Source organism: Abramis brama (genome assembly GCF_963993115.1).
Source record: "Abramis brama genome assembly, chromosome: 3".
Classification (NCBI taxonomy): Eukaryota; Metazoa; Chordata; class Actinopteri; order Cypriniformes; family Leuciscidae; genus Abramis; species Abramis brama.
The window spans coordinates 50833530-50846819 of NC_139965.1; the positions used below are offsets into that span (position 1 = coordinate 50833530).

General features: G+C 41.0%; 1 protein-coding gene across 7 annotated transcripts in view; it reads right to left on the reverse strand.

The window, feature by feature from the left end:
* LOC311080498 (solute carrier family 24 member 2) overlaps window positions 1–13290 on the reverse strand; it is a 117109-nt gene that overhangs the window by 51942 nt on the left and 51877 nt on the right. For 4 of the 7 annotated variants that reach the window (XM_084110489.1, XM_084110486.1, XM_084110487.1 and 1 more), the window contains 2 exons: window positions 10894–11002; window positions 9072–9086 (listed from right to left, as the gene is read on the reverse strand). In XM_084110489.1, coding sequence (XP_083966615.1) covers window positions 9072–9086; window positions 10894–11002 — 124 coding nt within the window. The remainder of the gene's footprint in view (window positions 1–9071; window positions 9087–10893; window positions 11003–13290) is intronic. The other 3 variants (XM_084110490.1, XM_084110488.1, XM_084110485.1) reach the window with 1 other exon arrangement.

The following is a 13290-nucleotide window of genomic DNA, read 5'->3' on the forward strand; positions in this document are numbered from 1 at the left end:
TTTAAATGATTTTACTCAAAGACAAAAGCCACAATCGCACCATGCACTTCTGGCATATTTCAGCTGCGCACTGCATCCTAGGATGCTTTGGGTAATGCCTCCAGCGTGACCGGTGTCTGAAGCACGTCTAAACATGACAATAACATTGGCCGGCGACAGCCTATGACGTCACTACCGGTGCGTCCAGAGTATAAAAGGTCACCTGTAGAACATGTCAACAATTTCTTTTGTCTTCAGGATCCGTTTGTTTATGTATGTGTGAAGACGATCACTCAGCCAAGCATTTCAGGAAGTATGTGCCTCCATATCAGAGATGACACTTGAGGACACACGACTTGGGTAATGTGTTTGGGTAAGGATGTGTTATGTGTTTGGGAACTGAATGCGCTCATTGTAAGGTGCTCTTTGTGATGCCTTCGCGAGACTGACTGAAAGAGACAGGTAAGAAGCTTTTACTTTGTTCTCACCTGAGGTATAGTTGTTAGTGTTTGCACAAGCGCCTTCGGCTCTCGAGGCAGTCGAAGGCACTCGCAGTGATGTGTTTGTGACTGTTCTACCCGTAATTCTTGATTAGTGATAGAGTCTGGCATTTGAGCGAAGCACGTTTAGCTCTCGAGGGAGTTGAACGCGCTCTTTATGATATGGTCGCTGTGATAAGCTCCTTTGATGTTTATTCTCTCTCAAGGGATGAGAAGAGCACACGACAACCACTGTTCAGATCCTGTGGCCGCCATAGCGGCAGGCAGGTTCGATCACGGAGGTGGTGGGCGGAGCAAAGGGAGAGTCTTATGAGAGAGAGTGCAGGCAGGTGTTATTTTTAGATCTGCCCCCTCCACTGGCCTGCACAATAGCAATGCTCGGTGGTGGCGATATCTGGAACCCAACAGGAATATTTTTTTTCACCCTTGTTTGCGAACCCTTACTTGCCGTAGGGACCTTCGTGAGTGTCTAGGGAGCCAATTTTTCCTTGGGTTTGACTGAAGAGCAGAACCGTTCCCCTGAGTCAGTTCTTAAAACAGGGTCCCCCAGTCCCTGGGACGAGCTCTTTCGATCTCAAGAACACAACAGGAAGAAGTTTTTTCGCCCCAGTTTGCAAACCCTTCTTTGTCGTAAGGCAGAGTGTCTAGGGTCTTGAGATCCTACAAAGATATTTGTTTCCAAGTGGTCGCAGCTAGCTCCCCTTTGGGCATTGTCTTCATGGTTGAGTGTAAGTCGAATCCTTAAAGGGTTAGATCACCCAAAAATGAAATTTCTGTCATTAATTACTCACCCTCATGTCGTTCCAAACCTAGAAGACCTTTGTTAATTTTTCGGAACACAAATTAAGATATTTTTGATATCAGCAACGTCATTACTACCTTTCTGAGCTTTGAAAGTGGTTAAGACATTGTTAAAATAGTCCTAATGTAAAATAGTCCTAATGTAGTGGTGGTATTTTTTTGTGGACATTATTTGCTGTCCTGGTCACAGATGAGCCAGTTAGACATGCACCAACAATTTGTCCTCTTTTGAACTCTGATATGTTGCCCATTATGTTGTGTGGATTGCAATATCGTATGTACAGCTGTGCTATTACTCTGCTAATTCAACCTTCACACTCTGCTCTTACTGAAAGAATATTGGCCTCCTGGCTGCGCATATAGAACACAGGTGATACAAATGACGATGATGACGTTAATCAGTGTTCATCTGTGTTTGTTTAAGGTCCATCTGTTCAGTCAGTCTTTGTCTGATCTATGTTGTATTATGTGTGTGAACCCTCTGCTTGTCTTCGATGTACCAGTTTGATTAATATTGTGAGTAAAAGTTTGCATTGGAACTTTTGACTCTTCTTTGTCTTCTTCTGCCTGCACCACACTGTGACAGAAGATTGGAACCGCCCAAATTGGATGATAGGGTAAAAGTTATCGGCATAGCTCAAGAGAGCCAAAACTTTTTTTCTTTTACCAAGGATTTTTGCTGCCTTGCCGTCACCAGCACCCTCGATGACGAAAGCCTGAGGACCTTGTTCCGGATTGGGTCCACATTTAACCATCCCATTGACCTCCCTGACACCACCGGACTGGACTGGAGGGAGTTTGTCATCCGGTGTCTGGAGAGCGTCGTGCATTGGTCCGGAACACAGCCAGACCCAAGGGTTCTTCACGTCATGCCTGCCCAGCCTGAGCCCTCAGCCAAGATGGCCGCCACCTCACTGCTTGAGCCCTCAGCCAAGATGGCCACCGCCTGAGCTCTCAGCCAGGATGGCCACCGCCACGCCAATACCTGTTCCCCGTTCTGTTCCTCAACCTGTTCCTGTTCCTGCCCCAAGAACTGTTCATGTTCTTGGACCTGTTCCTGCCCCAAGAACTGTATCTGTTCCTGAGTCTGTTCCCGAGCCTGAGTCTGTTCCCGAACCTGAGTCTGTCCCCGAGCCAGAATCGGTTCCTGAATTCTCACCCAGCCTCCCTCTCTCACCTCCTCCCGTCTATCACCTCTCAACCCTTCTCCCGCCACTGCCTGTCAGCCCCTCAGCTCCTCAAACCACCTTTGGGGAGGTGGGGTTGCCATGGGTCTGCCAGTCTGCAGCTCCAGCCTGGTCGGTGGACCCCCGGTCTTCGCCTCCAACCTCCGTGACCAGGACTCTACCTCGGCCCGTCGATCCATCAGCTCAACTTCCATCTCCACCGTGGCCCATCAGTCCACCAGCTCTGCCGGGCTCCCTCTGTCAGTCGGCCCCCTGGAGTCGTCAGCCCTTTCTCCACCATGGCTCCTCCCTCTGTCGTCTCCACCCTGGCCGCCTGCACAGCCTGCTCCGCCTTGGCCGTCTGCTCCGTCCTGGTCCCTCCTGCCTTCTGTCTGCCCTTCACCTGCTCTTCGTCCTCCTCCTGAACGTCCTTGCGCCTTCCGGGAGGGGGAGGTACTGTCATGTGTCAGTGTTTGTTTGGACTTTCAGTTTGAATTTTGATTGGTTCATGTTCTTTGTTCTTTTTCCACCACTCCTTTGTATCCATGGTTACTGTCATTATGAGTTCAGTTTTGTCACCTGTTTAGTCATTGTCATTTGTATCACCTGTGTTCTGTTAGTCAGTGTTCATCTGTGTTTGTATTAAAGTTCCATCTGTTCAGTCAGTCTTTGTCTGATCTACGTCGTATTGTGTGTGAACCCTCTGCCTGTCTTCTATGTACCAGTTTGATTTATATTGAGTAAAAGTTTGCATTGGAACTTTTGACTGTTCTTCGTCTTCTGCCTGCACCACACCGTGACATCTGGGCCTTGAAAGTGGTTATGACGTTGCTATCTATTGGGGGGTCAGAAAGCTCTTGGACTTCATCAAAAATATCTTAATTTGTGTTCTGAAAAAAAAGGTCTTCTGGGTTTGGAATGAAATGAGGGTGAGTAATTACTGACAGAATTGTCATTTTTGGGTGAACTAACCCTTTAATAGTAGGATTCCCATAAAGTGATTTTACTTTCGCCCATCCAAGGACTCTAATGTAGTGATTGGCCCTCACGTCACCACGTTAATGTAAAGTGGAGGGTGTGGTTCAGCTGATTCATCTGAAAGATTGGTGAGATTGTTATCTTGTAGAGATCATCATTACAAGGAAGACACAAGTTTAATATAAATTTTATTAACAAAAGATAAAAAAGAATAACTAACACAACTACTAAATGAATACAATGATAATAAAGGAATAAAGTGCATAAGACGCATACAATAAAAGTGATTAAAGTGTAAATTGCAGGTTAACCACCACAGCCAATTAATGTGTAAATTAAAGTGCTCTATATGTATATATTTAATTCTGTCTTATAATGTGTTAAAATAACATTTATTGGGGTTTCTTCAAAGGTAGCGTGTTTTTTACAGTAACTGGGTGATGACGTCATAAGAGGCACTCGCAACCCATACTCTGCTAGATTCTTACTGTATTATGGCTATTTGGAGAATGACTGAGGATGTGGGAAACCATCAAATTCTTTATGGACCACAGCCCTACAATTTTTAACCGGTCAGGCGTGAGAGAGGGGAGGAAATTGCCAGGAGCCATGGCACTCAAAGAGTTATTAATGCTTGGTGCGAGGAGAATAAGTGGAGGGTTGGCCAGGTGTCCTGGTGAGTAGCTACGTTAGAGCTAGTCTAGGCTAGCCTGGTGCAAACTTAACCCGGATAATATAAGGGAACAAGCCAGTCTTTTCAAAATCTTGCCGTCATGTAGAATAGCAAGGAGGGACAACGACTGAAGACATTATTTACTTACATGGTGTCAGTCCAAATCAGAGCTGTAGAGATGCACACACTGCACAGGCACCAATCGCTAGTCTCATCGACGCCTCAAACGTCATGTAATACCCTTCCTCAATCCACACTTTATCAATTTCTCACGATTTAATTAGCGATGTTTATTGTCAGAAAAGAAAAAGAGAGATTGATGTCTCCATCACTGTGTTTGTGTGGGCTATGCCACCCAATTGAATCAGCAGTGGAGAGTATGTGCTGCCGTGAGGTGAACGCGTTTTGGAGTTTAGTGGAACAGCTCGACCTGCGACCGGCTGATCTGACGTGCCTGAACCCGGTGCCTGAACCCGTTGTTTTGCAAATAGCTTATTCTCATTTCAGGCAGGATCACGGTCCCCTTGAAGTCAGCACACACGAGTATGTTTACAATTGAGTTATTTTATCCATAATTTTTTTATCAAATAAAACATACAACCAATTTTTCTGTAGTTATGTAAGGCATCTATAGCTTTCAAAGAAATACAACCCGGCACTTAAACCCCATGTTAAGCCGACGCATGTCTCCAGGGTCATAGTCATAGTCAGTGAAGTGCTCGCTGCATATGACGGCTGACTTGGTCACAGAGGCAGCAGTAAAATCCGCCCGCTTGGTAGCCACAAACCTCACCCAGGCACGAATCAACCTTTTGTCCTTGGGGAAATTGTGGACCCTGTGCCCTGTTTTTGAAGAATTTGTACATCCCGCAGAAACACAACGGTTTACCATTTTGACAGGTGAATAAGGCGAATATAGCTGCTAGCGTACTATTGACTATGCCGGTAACTCTACTAGTGAGTTCCTCTTATGACGTCATGCCCCATCTAGAAGAAGGGAGCGGGAGTGCTTAAAACCACTGTTAAAAGTGCCAACTTTTCATATTATATTCAGCATTTTGGTATAAAAAACAATGGTGGGCAGTTCTTATCTTTATGTTTAATAAACACATTGCATTATCTTCGTGAAAAATTTAACCTGCAATTTACACTTTAAGTTGGGTGTGGTTATGGAAGAGTTACGCATCAGCTATATTACCTCTAATGGAAAATGGAAAAATCATATACTCATAATAAACAAGAATGCCAAGGTCTCTGGAAAGTGGTTTGGTAAAGTGATATTAATGTTCCATGTGGTCGAGTGAGCAGTCTGATGGGGGTAACGTCTTCCACTGGTTGTGCTGGGTGACAATGCAGTGGGTAAAAGAGCGGGAATATGTTTTAACAACTTTGAACATGAAGCTCTGTGGGATGCTGATCTCATGGAGCACGCAAGGTTCCTAAAATCTGGAACACGCAGATAAGGCCCTTAAGTAGGTGCAGAAGGTCCTTAATTTGGAAAACACAGACAAAGGAACCTTGAAGTGAAGGTTTGCTTTCCTGAGCTTAACCTTGTTGCAAATGTCTCTGTGCATGTGTCTTCTGCCTCTCTGGGCCAGAAACTCAGAACTTGGTCAGTCCGCTTTTGTCTCTCTGGCATGGAGACTCGGGATGTCCTGTAGATGTTACTGTCTCGCTGGACAAAAACTCTGAACGTAGTGTTTGTTAATGTCTCTTTCCTCACAGAGTGGAGGCTCAGAACGTGGTTGTATCTGTTGCTGCCTCACAAGCTGTAGACTCATCATGGAATTGGTTTTGTTGTGGGAGTCTCAGTTGAGCATTTATAATGGCATGGTTAGCACTTTTGCCTAGCCCTCTTATACTTTCTTGTGATCTGCCGACCACAGAAGGCTCTGAGCTCTTCTGGTCTCTGGACACCAACAGGAAGTGGTCTGTTTGACTTGGACAAACCCTTCCAGTTGTACGGCACCTCTGAGAGTGCTGGAGTCTGGAGACAAAATCATTCTGCTAGACAGTGACATCGAGTGGTGTGGCTTCTCTGTGAGCCTTCTTGGTGGAACTGTCTTTAAGGTGGAGTGTTGTTAGTCTTCCTCACACTCTAGAGAGTCATCCTGCTGAGGCCTCTGCTCCCCAGAGCTCTGCTTGGATAGCAGTATCGAGTTGCCAGGCGCTTTTGTGAGCCTCCTTGGTAAGTAGTCCTTAGCTTAGAGCGTAGTTAGGCCTCCTTCTTAGAGCTCAGTCTGGGTGGCTACACCGGGTCGTATGGTTCTCTGTGAGCCTCCTTGGTTTGCTCTTGATTTATAGATTCGTCATGCTGAGACCTCCGCTCCCCAGAGCTCCACATACGATAACATGTCTAAGTTGTGTGGCTCTATGTGAACCTCCTTGGTGAGGTGATCTGTTACACCGTGTCCTAACTACACGCGACGCACGATAAAAGGTATCTTATCCATGTTAATCAGAGTTGTTGTCCTAACCAGTCGCGACACGCGACGATTCTATTTTAGAAATGGTTTCTATTTTTCTGCAATGTCGCGGCTGGAACAACAAACACAAAGTGTGGCAATGATAATCTCAGGTACTCTTTATGTGTTTTATTTAATGTTAAAAGCATGCAATGTGACTTTGAATATTATTTAGTGCTCCCAGCTTTGTAGCTGTAAAAGCAACAATGAATAATTCACCTCAGATATTGAAATTAAACAAATGGAAACAAGAACGTTCAAACTGTGAACAAACAAGTGTATTCTTTGACAAAGATTGTTTTAGTGACTCAGTAGCCTATGTATTTTTAATAATGTTTAAATGGTGTTATATTTGTGAATTTGATTATGTAGCCTACTTATCCATTTTCTTGCGATTGCTGTCAAGATTACTCTCTAGTGCTGTGCACTTGCAGCAAGACTCCGCCCACACGCTGTTCTGATTGGCTGTGGGTTTTGATTGATTTCGACGCATCTCGCAGTTGCATCCCGTCTAGTGTGGACTGACAAATTATTTGTAGCTGGAATCTTATCGCATCGCATCTGGTTAGGACACTGTGTTAGGGTAGAGCGTACTTAGGCTTCCTCTCGCTATGGGGGGATCGTTATGCTCAAGTCTTTGCTCTGAGAGCTCCGTGGAGGCAGTGGACTGGGTTGTAAGCTCTTTTTGAGCCTCCCTTGATAATTGTCTTCAAGGTGGGCATTGATAGGCTTCCTCTTGCCTTAGAGAGTCTTCTTGGCGAGGTCTACGCCCCCAGAGCTCCGCCTGGATAGCAGTATTGAGTTGTCAGGCTCTTTTGTGAGCCTCCTTGGTAAGTTAGGTCTCCTCTAATTTTAGAAAGTATTCCTGCTGAGACCTCCATTCGTAGAGCTCCCCTCAGATACTATACCAGGTCGTTGGCTCTCTATGTGCCTCCTTGACATTTTTTTAGAGTGTTGCTAGGTCTCCTCTTGTTTTGAGAGTGGTTTTCCTGAGACCTCCACTCATCAGGGGTATAGTGCCCCCTGAAATGGCAGGCAGGATAATCCTTATCCTTGGCCATATTCCCTTAAAGGTATTCAGAAGAATACCAGGCCCTGAGCTCTCAGGATAGCCGCTGGTGCGCATACCATCTAGGACAGGGAATTGTGGCTCCGCACCTAGCTCTGTGGAGTCATTGACTTTATGTCAGCTGTTACGGCATTCATTCCTTCAGCATGACGGAGTAGGTATCCGTTCCCAAAAGTGTCTTAGGACGCAGTGCAAGCTCCCATTAGTAAGGCAACGTCTCAGGTTACGGATGTAACCGTGGTTCCCTGAGAAGGGGAACGAGACACTACATCCTGTTGCCATGCTTCGGGAATGGCTGATGACATCTCCTTCAGACAAAAGAAACTGTTAACGTGTTCTACAAGTGCCCTTTTATACTCTGGCCGCACCGGTAGTGATGACTGTTGCCAGCCAATGTTATTATCATGTTTAGACGCATGATTCAGACACTGGTCACACTGACGCATTCCCCAAAGCATCCTAGGACGCAGTGTCTTGTTCCCCTTCTCAGGGAACCATGGTTACATTCGTAACCCGGGACGTTTACTTGATGTCTCTTTTTAATTCTCACAGGCAGAGATATGAAACATACACAACACATTACAAAATATTAAGTGAGATATATATTATTATATCCAAATTTATTTACATACATACAGTATACTCACGTAGGGCGATATATAGCAAATCTCAACTGTTTGTTTATATCATTGCAAAATGTAAACTATATTATAGCACAGCTCTAATCCACTAAATGCAACTTTAAGGCATTAAGATATTATAAACATTAACATTATGATTTAATGTAAAGCTGCCTTGCATATAACAATGTGTATTGTGAAAAGTGCTATATAAATAAATAAATAAATGTGAAACAAAAAAGACACTTGCTTTTTTTGCGTCTCTGCCTGTGTGAGAAATATGCGTAACCCAGGTAATGTATCATAAAGTGGATAACTGTAATCTGAATAATTTAATAATAAAAATGAGATTACAGTAACTTAAAAAAACAATGAGAAACTGTAAACACAGGGCTAGGGTGGGGACAAAAATAAAAAAAATTAAAATTTTAAATAAAACGAATCATCTGGGTTTTTGTTTATGCGTCTAGAAAAATGCATATAATAACAGTAAAGGTCGTTGTGAATTATTAACAGTTAAAAGTCATTATTCATACATGTCAATGAATAACACAAAATGTGTCCATTTTGCTATGGGGTTATGGAGATATTAAGGTTATGGGTTACATGAAATGGAGCTCTAGAAAGCAAAAACACACATGGAAACTTTAAAGAAACAAACAGTATCTAGTATTCATCTCTGAATACTGAGAGGAAATTGAATAAACAGCACTACAGATAGCAGGGACAAGCAGGGACACGTGTTTGTGAGTGTGTTTTTGGGGTGACGTGGGTGGTCAGCTGTGACTGTGATGACAATGAGATTTAGAGAATAACTCACCAGAGTCAGCAAATTCTGAGGAAACCGCAGACAGAGAAAAACAGAAAGGGAGAGAGAGAGTGAGACAGAGAAAGAGATGAAAAAGAAAATAAGCAGGAAAAACAGTAATTATAGTGCAAAGCCATGTAGTGAATAAAAAGATGAGATGTGCTACTAAAATCCTCATACATTTTTTTAAAAAGTAATTGATATTTTTAAAATGTAATGTTTCAGTTAAGAGCCGAAAGCTTTTAAAGACCCTATTCAATCAAAATATCAGTTCTGTGGCTTTTAGTTCCATCTTTTAGATTTGAACTCATCCACATGAAAGTGTACTCAAAACAGAGATTGATGAAGCATTAAACTGGCCAAAAATATTGATGACTCATTCTGCACTCAATCATTTGGTCCAATCAAAATGTTTTCTAAAATGAGAATGCCCCTCCCCCTAATGCCACCAACTTATTGAGTGAAACAGTTCTGGTTCTGGAAGTAAAAACATTAATTTTCTCCAAAAAGAAAAAGTTTTTTAATGATAACTTTTAAAGACAAACCTTCTGTGAGCTACAAGGTTCTTAATCAATTGTATACGCTTTTGTTGAAGCTGCTTTTTGTTGTTATTTAACTTATTTTTTAAGGGGCCCTATTATGTGTATTTTTTTTTACAAAGTGCATGACAAATAAAGTTATTGACTCCTTAAAGAAAGAATCGATTCTGAACTGCACAACATATGTTGTCAGCAATTCAGTCTCCTTTACTGTTACATACCTATGCAAGCATGTAACAAATTTGCCAGCCTATGGTCAAAACAATGAAAGTCAATGGGGTCCAAAACAACATTGGATTGCATCAACTTTGACAATTTTCATCTTTGGGTGAACAATCACTTTATAGCTGGTTTTACTCACTGATCTATATAATGACTGGATAGCTCATGACGTTCTAAACTGCCAGCAGGCAGTGAAGCCACCGGAAGTGTTCAAGCGGCCATCTTACGATTCCCTACCAGCAGAGGGCTCCAACGGTCGCTATACAGAGATCTACTGATCTATAAAACACAACTTGTTTTATTTCACTTAGTTGCCAAAGCAACTCTTCTCATTTTATTTTAGTTGAAATGGATGTACTAAAATAACTAAATCTGAAATCAATTAAATTAAAGAAAAAAGTATAAAATATAAAAAAAGCTAATAAAAATGACAAAAAACTTTAACTGAAATTTAAATGAAAACAAACTAATTTTAAATATTTCTGAAAAACTATAATAGTATCTCAATGATACAATCGCCTCCACGGCAACACATCTACTTCGCTATATAAAATCACTACACTATTGACAATGGACAAAATTTTGCTAATTTTGCACTTTTTTTTTTTTTTACATTTTTCTTTAATTTCTCTCATCAAAATCAGCACACACCAAGCCACACCGTAACACTACTGCACTTCATCAAACCATGACACACAGTCTACAGTCTACAAAAATATCAGTCGCAAATCTATCTATCTATCTATCTATCTATCTATCTATCTATCTATCTATCTATCTATCTATCTATCTATCTATCTATCTATCTATCTATCTATCATGTGCTTAATTATCATGAAAATCTCTCCATGCACAAAAAAAATCCATTTTTTTTTTTAAATGTAACATTATTAGTTAGTTAGTTAGTTAGTTAGTTAGTTAGTTAGGGAATCACTTGTTGAAATAATTCTGCAATTCAGAGCATGATTCTGTTTTTAATTAATGTAGATAGAGTGTGTGTGTGTGTGTGTGTGTGTGTGTGTGTGTGTGTGTGTGTGTGTGTGTGTGTGTGTGTGTGTGTGTGTGTGTGTTACCTTCACTGAGAGGGTCAAGTGTGTGAATCATCAGCTGAAAGATGCTGTTCCTCATTAGGCTGTTGTGTAAAGAGGCAGAGCTTCCTCCTCTCTGCAGCCTTGGTTTGGCCTGTGATAGGAGGAGAAACATCAGTGACATCACTGTAGTAGAGTATAATATAATAATAACCTTTATTTTATATAGCGCCTTTAGAGCAGATTCTCAAGGCAAGTTACACAATTAAACAGATAAAAATACAAAGAATGTGTTTTTAGATGATATTTAAAAATGCACAAATTCCGTAAATCCCAAAAATGAGAATAAAGTGCCTTCGAGAGTCTAGGAGCTTGGCAGGAGCACAAATGACGCCAGGGATGTGTTCATTTCTCCTGACTCAAGTCAGGATCCTAGAAGCTGAATTTTCCAATTAGTAAAGTGTGGTTTTAGGGAACCCAGCAAGAAGAGCACTGCAGTAGTCAAAGGAAAGGATAGCATAGGGCGTAGTCTAGCAATATATATAGGGCGTAGTCTAGCAATAGAGTTGAAAAAAACAATTCTTAACAGTATATTGCATGTGTCGTGTGGGTCAAAAGATAAACTTGAGTCAAATATAACTCCTAAACTTTTTCAATTAGTTTTGAACTCCAAAACAGAGCCATCCACATTTAGAATAAGTGAATCAGCTTACCGAAGCTGTTGAGGAGAGACAATGAGTAAAACCTCAGTCTATTCACTATTAAGATTTTTGGTCATCCATGTTTTTATCTCAAAAATCCACATTTTACAGCCACCAGGCTTAGAGTGGATATACATCTTAGTATAGTCTGCATATAAGTGATAAGAGGGGCACCTATAGGGTCAGAGCCAATCTCAGGCCTGAAACCACTCTGGCAAACGGGCAGCGATCAGAGAGATACAATCTAAACCAGGCTAAAACAGTCTCATAAACAGTTTCAAGACTATTGAGTGGGAGGTTGTAAATAGTTAATAAGAAGTAATATAGTTTATATTCAACCGTATTATTAATTTGACTGCATGGACACTATTGACTGGACGAAGACATCAGAGTTTTCTGCAGAACTGCTTCATAGATTGAATGAATTAAATGAATAATTTATATGAATTTAATATAATAATAATAATAATAATAAGTAATTTAATCATTTAATTTAATGATCTTTACAAAAGAACTGAATCAACACTGAACTGACTTCAGCTGAACAACGACACTATTTTCCTTTAGAGCTGTTGTACAGCTGAAATGAACTCTGTTTGCATCATTGAATAATTTTCCTGTCATCACTGTAAAGCTGCTTTGAAACAATCTTTATTGTATAAAACGCTATATAAATAAAGGTGACTTGACATCACAATAAAGGCTTCAGAGTGACAGCATGGCAGCACACACTCATGGAGTATAACCATGGCTCATCTTATGGAAGCAGCGTATTTGGCGATTTCTAAAATGAGGCTGGATGTCCTGACCGGTCAGGGTGATTGGGGGGAAGGGTTAAGGGCAGGTCTTCAGAGCAGCTGATGCTATAGCAACATGTCAATGCAATCAGAAGAGTCAGCTGCTGTATAACACAAGCATACAGGTGTCAGGAGTGTGTGTTGTGCTGAGACAAACACTCAGTAAATTGCTCTGAGGATCAGGGAACAGAGTTAGCAGATGTCGGGGAGCCGTTTTTACTGTCACTTTAATGAAAAGAGGTGAAGACTGTAGCACTATCTATCTATCTATCTATCTATCTATCTATCTATCTATCTATCTATCTATCTATCTATCTATCTATCTATCTATCTATCCGTTTATCTATCTGTCTGTCAGTTTATCTATCTATCTATCTATCTATCTATCTATCTATCTATCTATCTATCTATCTATCTATCTATCTATCTATCTATCTATCTATCTGTCCGTTTATCTATCTATCTATCTGTCCGTTTATCTATCTATCTATCTATCTATCTATCTATCTATCTATCTATCTATCTATCTATCTATCTATCTATCTATCTATCTATCTATCTATCTATCTGTCCGTTTATCTATCTATCTATCTATCTATCTATCTATCTATCTATCTATCTATCTATCTATCTATCTATCTATCTATCTATCTGTCTGTCCGTTTATCTATCTATCTGTCCGTTTATCTATCTATCTATCTATCTATCTATCTATCTATCTATCTATCTATCTATCTATCTATCTATCTATCTATCTATCTATCTATCTATCTATCTGTCTGTCTGTCCGTTTATCTATCTATCTGTCCGTTTATCTATCTATCTATCTATCTATCTATCTATCTATCTATCTATCTATCTATCTATCTATCTATCTATCTATCTATCTATCTATCTATCTAAACAAAAAAGAAGGCAGTTTTCTTTTATTTTTTTTCTATTGT